Genomic DNA, 13,959 nt, shown 5'->3' with positions numbered 1-13,959 from the left:
CAAGTGATTTTTATGGAACTGTTCCTTGATGAATGATTTAAATGAGAATTCCTTTAAATGATGTCTCAGTGTCTGGTGGTGCAGTTAGTAAATAACTTGATCTGAGGATACAGAGGTTAAAGGTTCGAACCACCAGGTTGGCAAGTACTACACTTTCTGAAAATACTTTCACTAACAGAGTGACAGTAGCTCAGTCCATAGGAAAATGGCTTGGGAACTGGACGGTCGCTAGTTTAAGTCCCTGTCAGGACCAAGTTTGGAGTGTGGACTGTTAATTAGAGAGGTGCTAGTTTCCCTCCTGCACACTCCCAAGGCACTAAACCCCCACCTGATTGGGCACCTATTCATGGGCAGCCATTTAATGCATGTATAATAAAAGGGTTGCAGTGATACACCTGTTTCAGGGTATACCAAGATATATTAGCTGACAGTTATCATACTGTGTACATTTGCTTATCTACGATATTGAAAAGAAAAGCAACTGGACTTGAATCTCCCCTTTATTTTAGTTATTTTCAAAGGGGAGACTTTACACAAACTTCTATTAACAAAATGGTTGCAAGCTTCAACTACAGTAATAAAACGTTTGTTTAACAACAACCCTTCAATTTTCATTCCTTGATCGGTCGTCCTGACTGATAATAAGATAAACTCCTTAATACCATGATATTTTCTGACACAGTTATCGTACTGTGAAACTCTCATACTGTTGCAACCTTTATGTATAGGTCCTGTTTGTGCATGTGTGTGTATTTTAGATCTGCATGTATGACAACAGAGTGAAAAAAATTGAATTTCCCCTCAGGGATTAATAAAGTATGTCTTCTTCTTAGTCTTTATTATTCTCTCTGGTAACATTTTATTTGGATGGTCCACCCACAGACAGTTTATTGAGTATTTGAGATTCAACTGTTTGGCTTTGTCTGTAGATGTTAAACAGATTATCTATAGACTTTATGTGGAAAATCAAGAACATACCTACATATTCTCAATATAATTAAGTTGAACTTGAGTGAATGGTTGAGTCAGTAGTTCAAATTCAGATGAGAGTATGTTCATAATCTGTTAAACATCTAAAGACAAAGCTAAACAGTTGAATCTTAGCTAAATGTTACTAATACTAGTACTACTATCAGTAGGCTGACCATCAGAATAAACTGTTACCTTTCTTTACCGTCACAAGTCATGACCTCCTCCTGCACTCTGCTCTTTTGGTTCATCTCTGCAACCATCTCTCATTTTTGTAAATGCCTTTACTGTATATTTGCTGCAGCCTAATTTCAGCCTCTATTTGTGTTCCCTCGTGTCTGTGATGAGAACTCACTCGCAGTGGTTGAGTCGTCTTCCTCTTTGTTCAGTTCATGTGGTACAGAGATGCACTGTTGCCTTGTAACAGAACAGACATGGTTTATTTGCTACTGAGGGCAGAGAACCCTCACGGTTAACTTCCTGTTTTTGTCACAGCACTTTCGTACGACACTGGTTTCCATGGAAACGGTACATTGCTTTGCTGTGCCTGGCAGGGAGGCAGAAGGTGATGGGAGTGATGGGTGAAGGAATTTAGGACAGGAGTTACGACAGGTTATGTTTGGTTTTGAAGCTTAACCTGAGCTTTATAAGACTGCTACTGACAGATTTGATAGCTAATAATGATACGCCAACCATTCTTATAATCATTTAAAAGGGTTCTCCACTGATTTAGTGCTGCTCTTCCATAAAGTTGTGGCACTCACAAGGGAAAAATTTGGAGCACCAGAAGCAGAGATATCCTGACCTTTACTTCCTGCTATGGGTCAGGCTCTAAATATCATGGATCCTACATTTTCCATAATGCAATCCTTCATGTGTTTCATTAGAGCCTCCCTGCATGATTAACACCCACGTCTTTCAAACTCCAGACTTAAAGCCGTAAATTCGGCTGCAAGCTGAGCTACAGTAACACTTAGGACATCATCAGGGTTACTGACTTGACAAAGTTCCTCCTGAGTCACAAAGGACATAATACAAGTTAGTTAGTAAGACTTTGTTTAAATAGCACTTTTTAAAACACACAGCTACAAAGTGCTTCACACCCACACACACACACACACACACACATGAAAACTCTAAATGAAAATATAAAGTAAAAATAAGTGACAGTATAAAACACAGCACAATGAGAGACAGACTGGACTAAAAGAACCAAACCATCAGACAGGGAAGGAGATCTGTAAAGATGAGTTTTAGAAGTGACTTGAAACAGTCCAGAGATTCAGCAGATCTTATCACTTTGGAAAAATGATTTCAGAGGGTTGGAGCTAAAACAGCAAAGGCACGATAACCTTAAGTTTTTCAGCTGGAGCTGGGGGATGGATAAAAGGCTGAGATTTTAGGACAGTATTTGTTGAGACACAGAATGGGGAATTAAGAGATCAGAAATGTAACTGGGGGCAAAGTCATGCAATGATGCAATGCCTTATAGACCAGATAAAGTCAGATACATAAAATAAAGCGGTGCTGAGCAAACGCTGCCTCGATTAATTAGGTTTCAGCCACATAAGAAAAGTCCCATCAAAAAGAAATCAACAGGCTTTAAGTTTAAGTATACGCTATATTTAGAATATTTTCACCACTTTACCTTGCTGTCAGACAGCCCTTTCCGACAGGGCACTGAAGCCGTTATCTCAAAGTCACCAGACTCCGTTGACAAAAACAGTAATTTGTCTTCGCAGAACCCTGGGGCTGCTGGTTTATGTTTAATTTGATTGGCTAGTGTGTTTGTTAAAGGGGAGAAAACATTCAAATGTAGAGTACGCTTTAATTGTTACTGGGTTTTTTTAGGTGGCTAGAATACATTTTGCTGTGGCCCCCGGTCACAGCAGTACATTGCTTAGTTTCATGGCGGTAGTTATGGTTTTTCAAAGACACTAGCGAAGCAACACAGTACATAAAATTAGCACAGCAGTAACGTACCAAAGGTTGGACCACTGTATTTAACTATATGTCTTTAAATGTTACAGTTACAGATGAAAATGACAATAGGAATAAACAAGTTTGCTGATTTCACCTATCTCTGCAATGCAAAACAATTGCCCCTTTGTTTGCCGGGAAGTGATTGTTGTTATTAGCGAGACATCACAGTGATATGGTCCATATGCAATCAACAGAATCATGCAGTTTATTCTGAATGTTACAGGAAGCCAATGTAGGGATGCAAGAATGAATGTGATCTTGGCCCGATGGCTAATTTTAAACCAACTGTAGATGATGTAGAGTGCCTTTTCTGAGAACAAGTAATACAGCTGTTTTCACATGCTGAGTAGAGCTAACCTGCACTAGTGAACTGTTGTTGACCTGTAAAGTACTGTGGGTGGAGTGTCCCTTTAAAATTATTTATCAAGCACAAAAAGCCAAATGTTTGTCGGCTTCAGCCCCTCAAATGTTGTCAGACGACACCTTGGGCTCTGGGTAATCGTGATTGGCACTTGTCATAATTTTATAACATTTTATTTAAACAATTTAATTAAAGAAATAATAATAGTTAGTTGATGTGCTATACTATCAAAATCAAACTCATGTATCCATCCCCATAATGCCACCTGAGTAGTAAAGTCTTAGTGGACTCATGTCCTGCTGCCTGTCACACTTAAGAAGCTGAAGCTGGAGAAAATGTTTATGTAGATAAACAGCAACATCTAAACTTCTCTGTCAATATTTGCATGCCTGCTCAATGAGTAGGAGCCAGATTTGGGAGTTTTTGGAAACGGTTGTATAAGTATTTGTATACATATGTTGTGTTTTCTTGCCCCTGCAGGTATTTTGCACTAAGCTCACAGAGGCTGGAATCCCTCAGGACGTGATTACAGGGATCTTCTCCAACATCTCCTCCATCTACTGCTTCCATGACAAGTTCCTGCTGCCTGAGCTCAAGACACGCATCACTGGAGAATGGTGAGGAACAAACACAGCTCTCCAAATAGCATCAGCGTGACATCACTGTAAAGATGGTTTGGCTCTGTTTGTGGTCAGTTAGGCAGTTGGTGCTGGCTGTAAATCTTGTGACAGCTGGGCGGCAGTGGAGGGCACTATTGTCAGGTTCTCAGTGGTGTCAGGTTTCTAGGTTGTGTGTTTATGGTGTATGTGTGTCAGACTTGCAAATGAACGCACTTACTGTCTTTTTTCGCAGTAAGCAGGAAATTTCCCCCCCCTGGTGTGTGTTATTGTGCCAACATCAGCCACCCTTGGTAGATAATGACTCCTCTAGAGGGCTGTGTTGAGGGAAATCACCTGTCACATTACGCTTCCCCTCACATTAGTTTCTGTAACTCATTAAAATCTATTGAGCTGGATAGAAAGGCTTAAATTCTGATACACAGCCACACAGTCAGAAAAGAAGTGCACCTTGGGAACAAACTTCATCAGAAGGATTAATTTGGGCAATCTCCCAGTAATTTTCCTGAAATGAATCTAATTTTTATGAGCCTTCATTTTGTTTCTCACTATTAAAGAATATCTGGGGTAATATAACTTTTGTACGTCTCAAAATGTTAATCTGTGAAATTCCAGGGGAAAATATATAATTGAAATCAACTAAAGCAAACTTTTAATCACAAACTTCACTAAGTTGGAAACAGATTTTGAGGATTTCCTTCCTAAACTGCAGCTGGTAGTATTTGCATTTATAAAACAGACAAGTAACTTAAAGATATACTGTGCAGGAATTGCTGTCTGCTATTTAATTTGCTATATTTGTGTTTTTATCTGCACTGTGTCTTCAATTTTTGTAGCTTCCTCTTAAATGTATGTGGTGCTTCTACCTGGTCGCTACCTTTTTATAAAGTCCCGACTTCACCTAAGCACTGTGCCCAGGAATGTCCCAACACAGATATGGCCGCTATGCAACACATACTGTGCAGAAATTGTTGGCTACTATTTGTAAAAAGTATCCCAAGTGAAAGTGAATGTGAAAGCATAACCCTAGGTTTGTCCAGTTGGAGTTTTGTCTTGCTATATGTGCGTTTTTTCGGTGCTGTGTCCAGGATTTTTGTGGCATGCTCTTCAATGCCTGGTGCTTAGCATCTGGCATATGGAGCGCTGTGCCCAGGAACATGCCGAACGCTGCAAAATAAGATGAAAATAAGAAAATAACAGCAGAGGGTAGAGTCTGTCCAGATAAATACACCACCACACACTTCTAGTTGGTCTGACTGAGAGGGATACTTTGGTATAAGACGGGTCTATACATTGGTTTTTATTAAAATACTACATAGTATACCTTTAATTAACTGGGACAGGCTAATTCTACTGTTTGGATCCCCATTAGCCACTACCAAGATAGCAGCTACTCTTCTTGGGGTCAACACAAGCAAACATTACATCATAAATTATTCATTCATTTTCCCTAACCACTTACCCTGTTAGTGGTTGCAGGTGTGCTGGAGCCTATCCCAGCTGACATTAGGCGAGAGGTGGGGTCCACCTCTCACCTTGGACAGGTCACCAGACTATCACAGGGCTGACACATAGAGACAGACAACCATTCACGCTCACATTCACACCTACAGGCAGTTTAGGCCCCGTTTATACAACGACGATTTCAACTGAAAACGGTAAACTTTAGTTGCGTTTTGGCCAATCGTTTGCACGACAGCGGCGTTTAGGGTGTCTGAAAACAGGTTCCAGAATGCAACTTTTTGGAAACAGCAGCATCTCTGTTGTCATGTAAACTTGCAATATACAGTTCCTCTGAAAACAGAGACTTTCCGCACATGTGCATTACAATTCCAGTCACTAGGCATGCTGACCGTCACAACAACAATGCCAAGCTCTGTTTGTGCTGCTCACCCTGTTGATTTGAAGTGAAGTGTAGATCTGTTACTGTAGCAACTCCACCTCGTCGTGCATGCTTTCCACGCCATTGTGTCTTCTTTGTTTTAGTTTGTAATCACCGCATGGTAGAGGAAGGTGCTTCAGCGCAGGCGCATGGCGTCATGCCGTGGTGTTGCTTTGCAAATTGACACTGCGGCTCCATGTGAACAGGGATCATTTCAATAACATCGTCATATAAACACAGAAGTTTTTTAAAACGCAAAGGACAGACTTTTCCATTTTTAGAGAAACCGTTGTCGTCTAAACAGGGCCTGAGAGTCACCAATTAACCTGCATGTCTTTGGACTGTGGGAGGAAGCTGGAGTACCCAGAGAAAACCCACACTGACACAGGGAGAACATGCAAACTCCGCAAAGAGGGGCTGCCTCGCCTTCATTTCAAACCAGGAAGCTTCTTGCTGTGAGGCTACAATGCTAACAACAATTCAAGGAACAAAATACAACAAGAAAACAGGAAAACCACAAAACCAATAAGAAAAACAAACAAAAAAACAATTAACAACAATAAAACTACTAATGGCAACAATTACAACAATCACAATCACTATATCTAAATTATCAGAAAAAAATAAATAAATCTACAGCTCAAAGGTGATAGCAGTATTTCAAAAAACAGCATATACAGTGATTGAGAGGATAAAAAGACCAAGAGAGTGTCGTATAAAGGTTCATACAGTCAGATATTATGTAACAAAACTTATTTTAGATTTCAAAAGCAGCTGCACTTGTTAAACGTGTAATGTCCGATGGCAAACCATTTCATAATTTCATTCCTCTGAACTGAACATTTCAAAATGCCCGTTGTCAAGAGACAAAATAAAAACTCTGACAAGCTGAACTTCCCTTTAAGATGAAGTGGAAGCTACAGGAAGTAGAAGTGACAATGCAGCTAACAGAATTAGTTTTGTGACTTGATTAGTTTACATGTAAGAGCCACCTGGAAGTTAAACAAATACTAGAATAAAAAGACAAAATGGTGATAACACTTGTTTTCTTCTTCTACAAACAAGATACTGTATATGACATAAAAAAGAGGTTTCAAATAACTGTCAAATCAATACAACATACACTGCACAGTATCATGTTCCTCTACATCCTGTCTATCCATCACAGAGATTCATACTACTGTATGGAAACTATGAAGTTCTGGAGGAAAGCAGCACCTACTGTAAGATTCTGAATTTTGACTTCACCCTTTGATTAACCCATATGTTTGCTGTGTTTGCTGTAGGGACTCCAACCCTCGTATTGGAGACATCCTCCAGAAACTGGCTCCGTTCATGAAGATGTACGGAGAGTATGTGAAGAACTTTGACCGAGCCATGGACCTGGTCAACACCTGGACGCAGCGGTCTTCACAGTTCAAGAGTGTGGTCCAGAATATACAGGTAGGTGTCTCTGTTTGTCGTCGTCCAATTGGATACCCCCTCTGCTGTTTGTTAGTTCGTTTTCCTCTTCTCATGCACAACTGTGTGTACTAGGAAAAACCTAGTCATATGTTTCTAATGATTGACTAGTATACTCTGATTCATAACTGGTTTTAGGAGCATTTTTGTTTCTCTTGTAGTGGTTTTCAACTGGTCCAGCCACAGGGTTCAGATTTCTCCTCAGTCATTAGTTCAAGGTCCACACAGTTTAATGTTTTCAGCGTCATACTTGTGTTTGGTGATGTGTCGAGCTAGTTTGCTGTCTTTGTTAAGCAGCTGTCTCATTCTACAGCAGAAAAGGGCACTTCAAAATAAAAGCTCTGTGCTAGAAATTCACTGTACTTAAAGATAAAGTGTTCTTTACAAATTTGAAGTTTTTACTATTAATCAGCTCAAATCTTTGTTTTGTGTTTGGACCGACAGAAACAGGATGTGTGTGGGAACCTGACGTTGCAGCACCACATGCTGGAGCCGGTCCAGAGGATTCCTCGCTACGAGCTGTTGCTCAAAGACTACCTGAAGAAGCTGCCTGAAGACGCTCTGGACCGAAAAGACGCAGAGAGTGAGACATTAGACCCTCTGTTTTCACTGTGAAGCACGCACTGCTCTTTCACCACTGATCAACTGCAGGTTGCAGAGGAATCTTTCAGTTACAGTCGTCTGTCTTCCTGTCAACCTTTATTTAGTTTTAACTTTCACCTATTAGTGTTTTAATAGCCAAGGTGCGAATATAGCACGTGTATCTTGGTGTCTGGGTCTGGGTCTGTCAAAACCCACCACAGAGGTCATGGTTTGATGCACGTACAATAGTTTTTGTCTATTTTTACAAAGTTTGACTGAAAACGAACTTAAGAATAAACATATAGCATTACATGAAGTAGTTCATTACCTATTTTAAACTAAATAGAAAAATAAGAAATGTCTAGATACCAGTGTCCTCATAAAGATAAAGAGCAAATGTCTGGACTTGGTTGATCTGGATTTCCAAATGTGAGTGCTGCCATTCAGCTAAACTTTATGCAGTAATTAGAGGTGGCATGAACACAATAATGTCAATGCAAAGAGCTGACAGGAGGTGAACCCATGCAGACTTACATTCCAGAAAGTGCAGATGAAGCAAAGACACGTCCACTCGAGTTCATAATGCACAGATGAGCATTTGTGTTCACCCTGAGTTATGTAGCTCTGTGGCTGTGGAGGAGTAGACAGTAGCAGGTCTGAAGGAAACAAAGTAAAACTGGAGCTCCTGATAAGATTTAAAAGACTGTCTGAGCGGTTGTACATTGTCTATATCTGCTCTCCCTGTCACAGCCACTTTCCCCCGTCTGTGAGCTATCGTGCGTCATTTCACCTTCTTGTATGTGAACACATCTTGTTTGAGAACGCTGACCCTCTCTAGATGTCGCTCCTTGCTGCTCCACTTTTAAACAAACCTTGTTGAGGACCCAGTTGTTGAGATTTAGCTTTGATAATACTTTGATTCATTGTTTCCACAGTTCTTTGCAATGAATATCATCACATTTTTTCCATTTGGCATTTACATTCCAGAAAGACACAGATAAGATTCCAGAAACTGACTTTCTTCAAAGTGCAACAAACAAATGCATCACAGTCTTTATCAGTCTTTTAGTCTTTTTAGTTTTATCATGGATGAGGAGGGCTAGCTGAACTCACTTAAAGGGAGCTAAACACTAAAACTAAGAATTCCAGTGTGTTATTTCCATGACCTAGAAAAGTTCAATCAATATTTGTGAACATGAGCTACTCTCTCTCAAAGCCAGAAACCAGAGATAAGTCTCAAACCTTTTTATACTGAAATGACCTTTATTCTATCATAGTGTTCTCAATCCTGAGACAGAAAATGTGCCTACATACTCAGAACATTTTCCTGGGTGCTCTCAGCGTCATCTTAGGGTGCGTTCAGACCTAGAGTTGTCTTGCTTTAGTCTGAATCAGGGACTAATTTGTTACAAAGCTGCATAATTACCTAGAGTTGGTTTGTGTTCTCACGGCAGCATTTTTAAGTGGACCAGATAAAATGCCTTGCACAAGAAAGCTGCTCTTGATTGGCCAGAATTTCCATGTGGAAAAAATCCAGGAAGTAAACAAAATGTTGAAGAAGAGTACACATGCAAGATAAATGTGACACTTTCTAATGTCACAATGGAGGGACAACTATGCAGGTTGATTTTAGCGCTGCTCATCGTGGACTATATAAGGTTGTTTTCACCACAAACGAACCGCACCAGAGTTTGTTTGTAACCGGACCGAGACCACCTCTTCAAAAAGGTCTCGGTCCGGTTGTTTTGGTGCGCACCTGATTGTAATTGCTGTGTTCACACCTGCCCAAATGAACCGCACTTAGGGGGCAAACGAACTTCAGTTCGATTGAACCGAACCAAACAGGGCAGGTGTGAAAGCACCCTAAAACAGCTTTGGTAATACATTGTCTGTAGAGCAGCTCCAGACTTTATATTTATGACATCACAAATTTGAGTTTTAGTTGTTCATGTTAACTAATATTTTTGGAGTGTCTTAGACCATAGAAATAACAAGAATAAATTTTGAAAATGGGCAAAGTCTCCCTTTAATTGACATGCAAGAAGACTCATACAAGCTAGCAAAAGTGATTTTTGCACACAATATTTGTATTGTTGGGAAAAAAAATCACCTTTTTTATCAATATACAAGTGGTCATTTGGGAGGTGAAGTACTCCTTCGGCATTATACACCAACAAGAATCAATGCGATGAAATAAAATAAAATTAGGTGTTGGTCTTTGAGATAAACAGTTTTTGTGTTGTGTGTAGAGAGACATACTGTAGCCTCAGTAATGCCCTCATTAGGTTAACAGGGTAATTTAATCTATCATGGAATCGATGGCAGAACATCCAGTGCCTCGTTTACACAGTAGTTAGTGTGACTCTCTGTGTGTAGCTCACCTCCTGCCTGGTAGAGACTGATTGCACATTCTACGTCATTGCTCCTCTCTTCATGCCCCAAAATTCCATTTTATGTGATCTGATGTCCTCCCACATCCGTGTTTCCATTTACCTGAGCATTAACTTCACCACACTGTGGTGTTTTGAGTCTGTGGAGGAGTTTTTCTCTCATCTTCTCCAGTTGAAAAAGCAGTTCATCACAGTTGTTTTGGCCTCATTTCCTCCGGCTGAGTGTCTCTTCTGTTTATGTAGGCCATGATTAAGATGGCTGACTCAGGTGCTCACAAAGCTCTCTGCTGGCTAAAAGCCAGCCTAATGCATGCAGTGTGTTTAATGTTAAGACAGTGCATGTTAGGCCTTTTATCCTGTTAATTTATATGATGTAGAGAGTGTGACACCTCTGACAATTCTTGTTTTTCAGTGAGCTACAACTGTACTAATGTGCTCAATTCTGTTTTACTTGACCATGATCTTATCGTTGTTAATGCTGGATTTTATGCTAACATCTTATATGTGAATGCTTGTTACAGAGGCATTGGAGCTAATCTCGACTGCAGCTAACCATTCCAATGCAGCAATCAGGAAAATGGTAAGACTTTGACACTATGCTTCACTGTCTCGCATTTCTTCTTTTTGTCGTCATTTCTTTCCAAACTCTTTTCAACACTCCCTTTGCTGTCTCATTGAGCTTTATACAAACCAGCTAATGTGTTACTCAATCAAATAGTTGCTGATGCTGCTCTGTCAGTCAGCAACATTGCATGTGTTTGTCTGAGGGAGTGAACAAGTTGAATTAGTACAGACAGGAAGTTGCTGTTTCCTGCCTCGAGTTTCACAGCTAGCGGAAGCCTGACTTTTTAACACTCATCCTCCTCTTCTCTTTCCTCTGTCTGGCCATCTCGCTCGTATCTCACATCCTTAAAAACAACTCGAGCAGACAAATGCTCTTGTGGATCAATAACGAAATATAATACCTGCTTTCCTGCCTTGCTGGGAAACCCATGAATGAATGAGAGGCTCACTTGATAATAAAATAACCCCCTCTGGTGGAGTTTGGTGTATAGCTCCATCTGTCTTCCTACTCTCAAGCTTCTGCCTCTGCTGTTGTCATTCTCCTGTTGCCTTTTGTTTGCAGGAGAAGATGCACAAACTGCTGGAGGTTTATGAGAGGCTTGGAGGAGAGGAGGACATAGTTAACCCAGCGAATGAGCTCATCAAAGAAGGACATATCAAGAAGATGTCAGCCAAAAACGGAACAGCACAAGACCGATACCTCTACTTGGTAAGAAAACTAAAGTGTGAAATTGAGATATACCACACTGAAGGAGGATCTTTATATGAGTCTTATTATCTGTCCCTCTCATCAACTGCATCATCTGTCTCTGATCTAGTTCAACAATATGGTGCTATACTGCGTGCCTAAACTCAGACTGATGGGACAGAAGTTCAGTGTCAGAGAGAGGATTGATATCGCCGGCATGGAGGTGCGGTTCCGCTTTCTCATCCTGTTAGATGTCTTTTGTTTTCTTCCCTGGCCTTTTATTTATTCGGGTGGCTGCAAATCCAATTTCCTCTGTGTCTTAACTTCAGGTGCAGGAGAATGTGAAGCAGAACCTTCCTCACACATTTGCCATCATTGGCAAGCAGCGCTCACTGGAGCTGCAAGCCAGGTAGAGATATCTGAATCTACAGACTCTGAGCTGACATTTGAAAATGTGCTGTTACCGTATAAAATGCAGTTCATTTATATGGAGCCCACAAAGTGTTCAATAGTAAATGAATTATGAGAAATAAGACTTTATGTAAAGGGATAGTTCTGATTTTTGAAGTGTGGTTGTATAGTCAGTGTATTACCTACAGTTGATGGCAGTCAGCACACATCCACTTTGGCAGCAGGAGTACCGACACAGAAGCTAAGCAATGTATTGCTGTGGATCAGGGGACAGCAGCAAAATGTGTTTTAGCTGCTTAAAAAAGTCCCACCAAAAAGAAATCTATAACAGTGTAAGTGTATGCAATATTAAGAGTATTTTTTACCACTTTATTATACCATCAGACAGCCTGCTCCGATAATTTGTTAACAGTTCCCCATATATGTTCCCGTCAAAGCCACCAGATTCCTTTGTCAAAAACTGTAATTTTAGCTGACTGAACATGGGAGTTGTTGGCATGGGTGCACTGCTGCCTTGATCAGTTTGTTTGTGTTATTGTGTGACTTGGGTGAATCGAATTAACTTTTTTTCTTTTTTTTTTTTTAATGCCAAAGTTAATTTACTGTTTTTCACAATGGAGTCTGGCTTTGAGAAAAACATTCTAACAGCCTTAGTTTCCCTTCGTACATTTTACTGTCTGACGGAAAGGTAAAGTGGTGAAAATATTCTCAATATAGCACACTTCAAGTGTTAAAGAATTTTTTTTAAATGGGACTTTTTAGGTGGGTAAAATGTGTTTTTCTTGCTGAGCCCTCCCCAGCAGTACATTGTTATACCTTCAGTGGTTGTACCCCTTCCTGCTTCTCCAAAGTGGGTGTGTGCCAACTGACATATACTGTATGTACTGTCCATGGATTAGTTGTTCGCATAATCCCATTTAAAAAGATCCGGACTATCCCTTAAAAATCATAAGAAGGCATAACTATATAAATTGCAAAATGCTCTACAGCTCATTTTATTATTATGAAATGTTATTTTACTATTATTATCATCATTATTATTATTATTATTATTATTATTATTATTATTATAGGCCTTTTAACGGAGTTGGAGTTCATAATTATTTCGTTAAATAAATTTTGTTTTATAACTCTAGTTTAGTCTGTTTAAAATTAAAAACAACTCGTATCACCCCATAGTACGATTTAAAAGATGTTACTTTTACCAGTAAAACTTTAAAATAATATCACAATTTCTTTTACACAGTGACTTTTATTTCATAATATCACTTTTCATAACTGTGGTATTATCACCTGTCACCTTAGCAGGCCCAACTAGCTAACAAGCTAACGAGTTTGCTCTTCTGAGTTGTCTGTCTTTGTCTGTGAAACATATTTAAAGTCAAAACACTGCAGAGGTAAATCTGAATTAACCAGTTAATTGTTGCTGTTAAGTGTGGCTTTTATTTTGATGCTAACCAGAGCTCACGAATCAGCTTAGCTGTTAGCTAGTTAGGTCAGTAGCATATCCAGCAGTCTGAACAACTGCTAACACAAAGTTAGCCACTTAGCTTCGTTACAAGCTAGCTGCTGCTGTAAATACAGTAGCTAGACACAACTACTTACACTTACAAAGATGCATGTGCTACCTCAAATACCTAGCCAACAAACTAAGCTGGTTTAGATTATGATTGTTTATTTCATGTCTGCTAGCATGGTCTAAGGTGAATATTGCAATAATCCAAGCCATTGCTTTTTTAAAATAATTCCATGATGTTTTATTTGCTTTACAGGACAGCAGAGGAGAAAGAAGATTGGATTCAGGCAAGGATCACACACATGCTTGCATAGCTACAGTAGTACACCCACGCACATATGCACACACACACGGTCTTAGTCACCCATGCACGCTGTGTGCAGCATTTTGGGCCTGTGCCTTTGGTAGTTCTGCTTTATTAGAGAATAGAATTAGCAAAGATTTCCTCCTCACACTCATTCAGTGTGTTTGGGAATTATATTCTCTAATAAAGCTCCTCATTATTGCTCATTTAGCCCATTACAGCAGAGCAAAG

At 39.8% G+C, this 13,959-nt stretch overlaps 1 protein-coding gene across 1 annotated transcript in view; it reads left to right on the top strand.

Annotated features, from left to right (window-relative positions):
* fgd (faciogenital dysplasia) overlaps positions 1–13,959 on the top strand; it is an 85,880-nt gene that overhangs the window by 61,202 nt on the left and 10,719 nt on the right. Inside the window, exons 6-13 of the mRNA XM_049582050.1 lie at positions 3,794–3,930; positions 7,099–7,255; positions 7,718–7,856; positions 10,767–10,825; positions 11,372–11,518; positions 11,628–11,720; positions 11,827–11,906; positions 13,681–13,711. Of these exons, the coding sequence (XP_049438007.1) occupies positions 3,794–3,930; positions 7,099–7,255; positions 7,718–7,856; positions 10,767–10,825; positions 11,372–11,518; positions 11,628–11,720; positions 11,827–11,906; positions 13,681–13,711 (843 nt within the window). The remainder of the gene's footprint in view (positions 1–3,793; positions 3,931–7,098; positions 7,256–7,717; positions 7,857–10,766; positions 10,826–11,371; positions 11,519–11,627; positions 11,721–11,826; positions 11,907–13,680; positions 13,712–13,959) is intronic.

This window comes from Epinephelus fuscoguttatus, linkage group LG7, assembly GCF_011397635.1.
Source record: "Epinephelus fuscoguttatus linkage group LG7, E.fuscoguttatus.final_Chr_v1".
Taxonomy (NCBI): domain Eukaryota; kingdom Metazoa; phylum Chordata; class Actinopteri; order Perciformes; family Serranidae; genus Epinephelus; species Epinephelus fuscoguttatus.
This window is presented reverse-complemented; position numbering and strand designations above follow the sequence as displayed.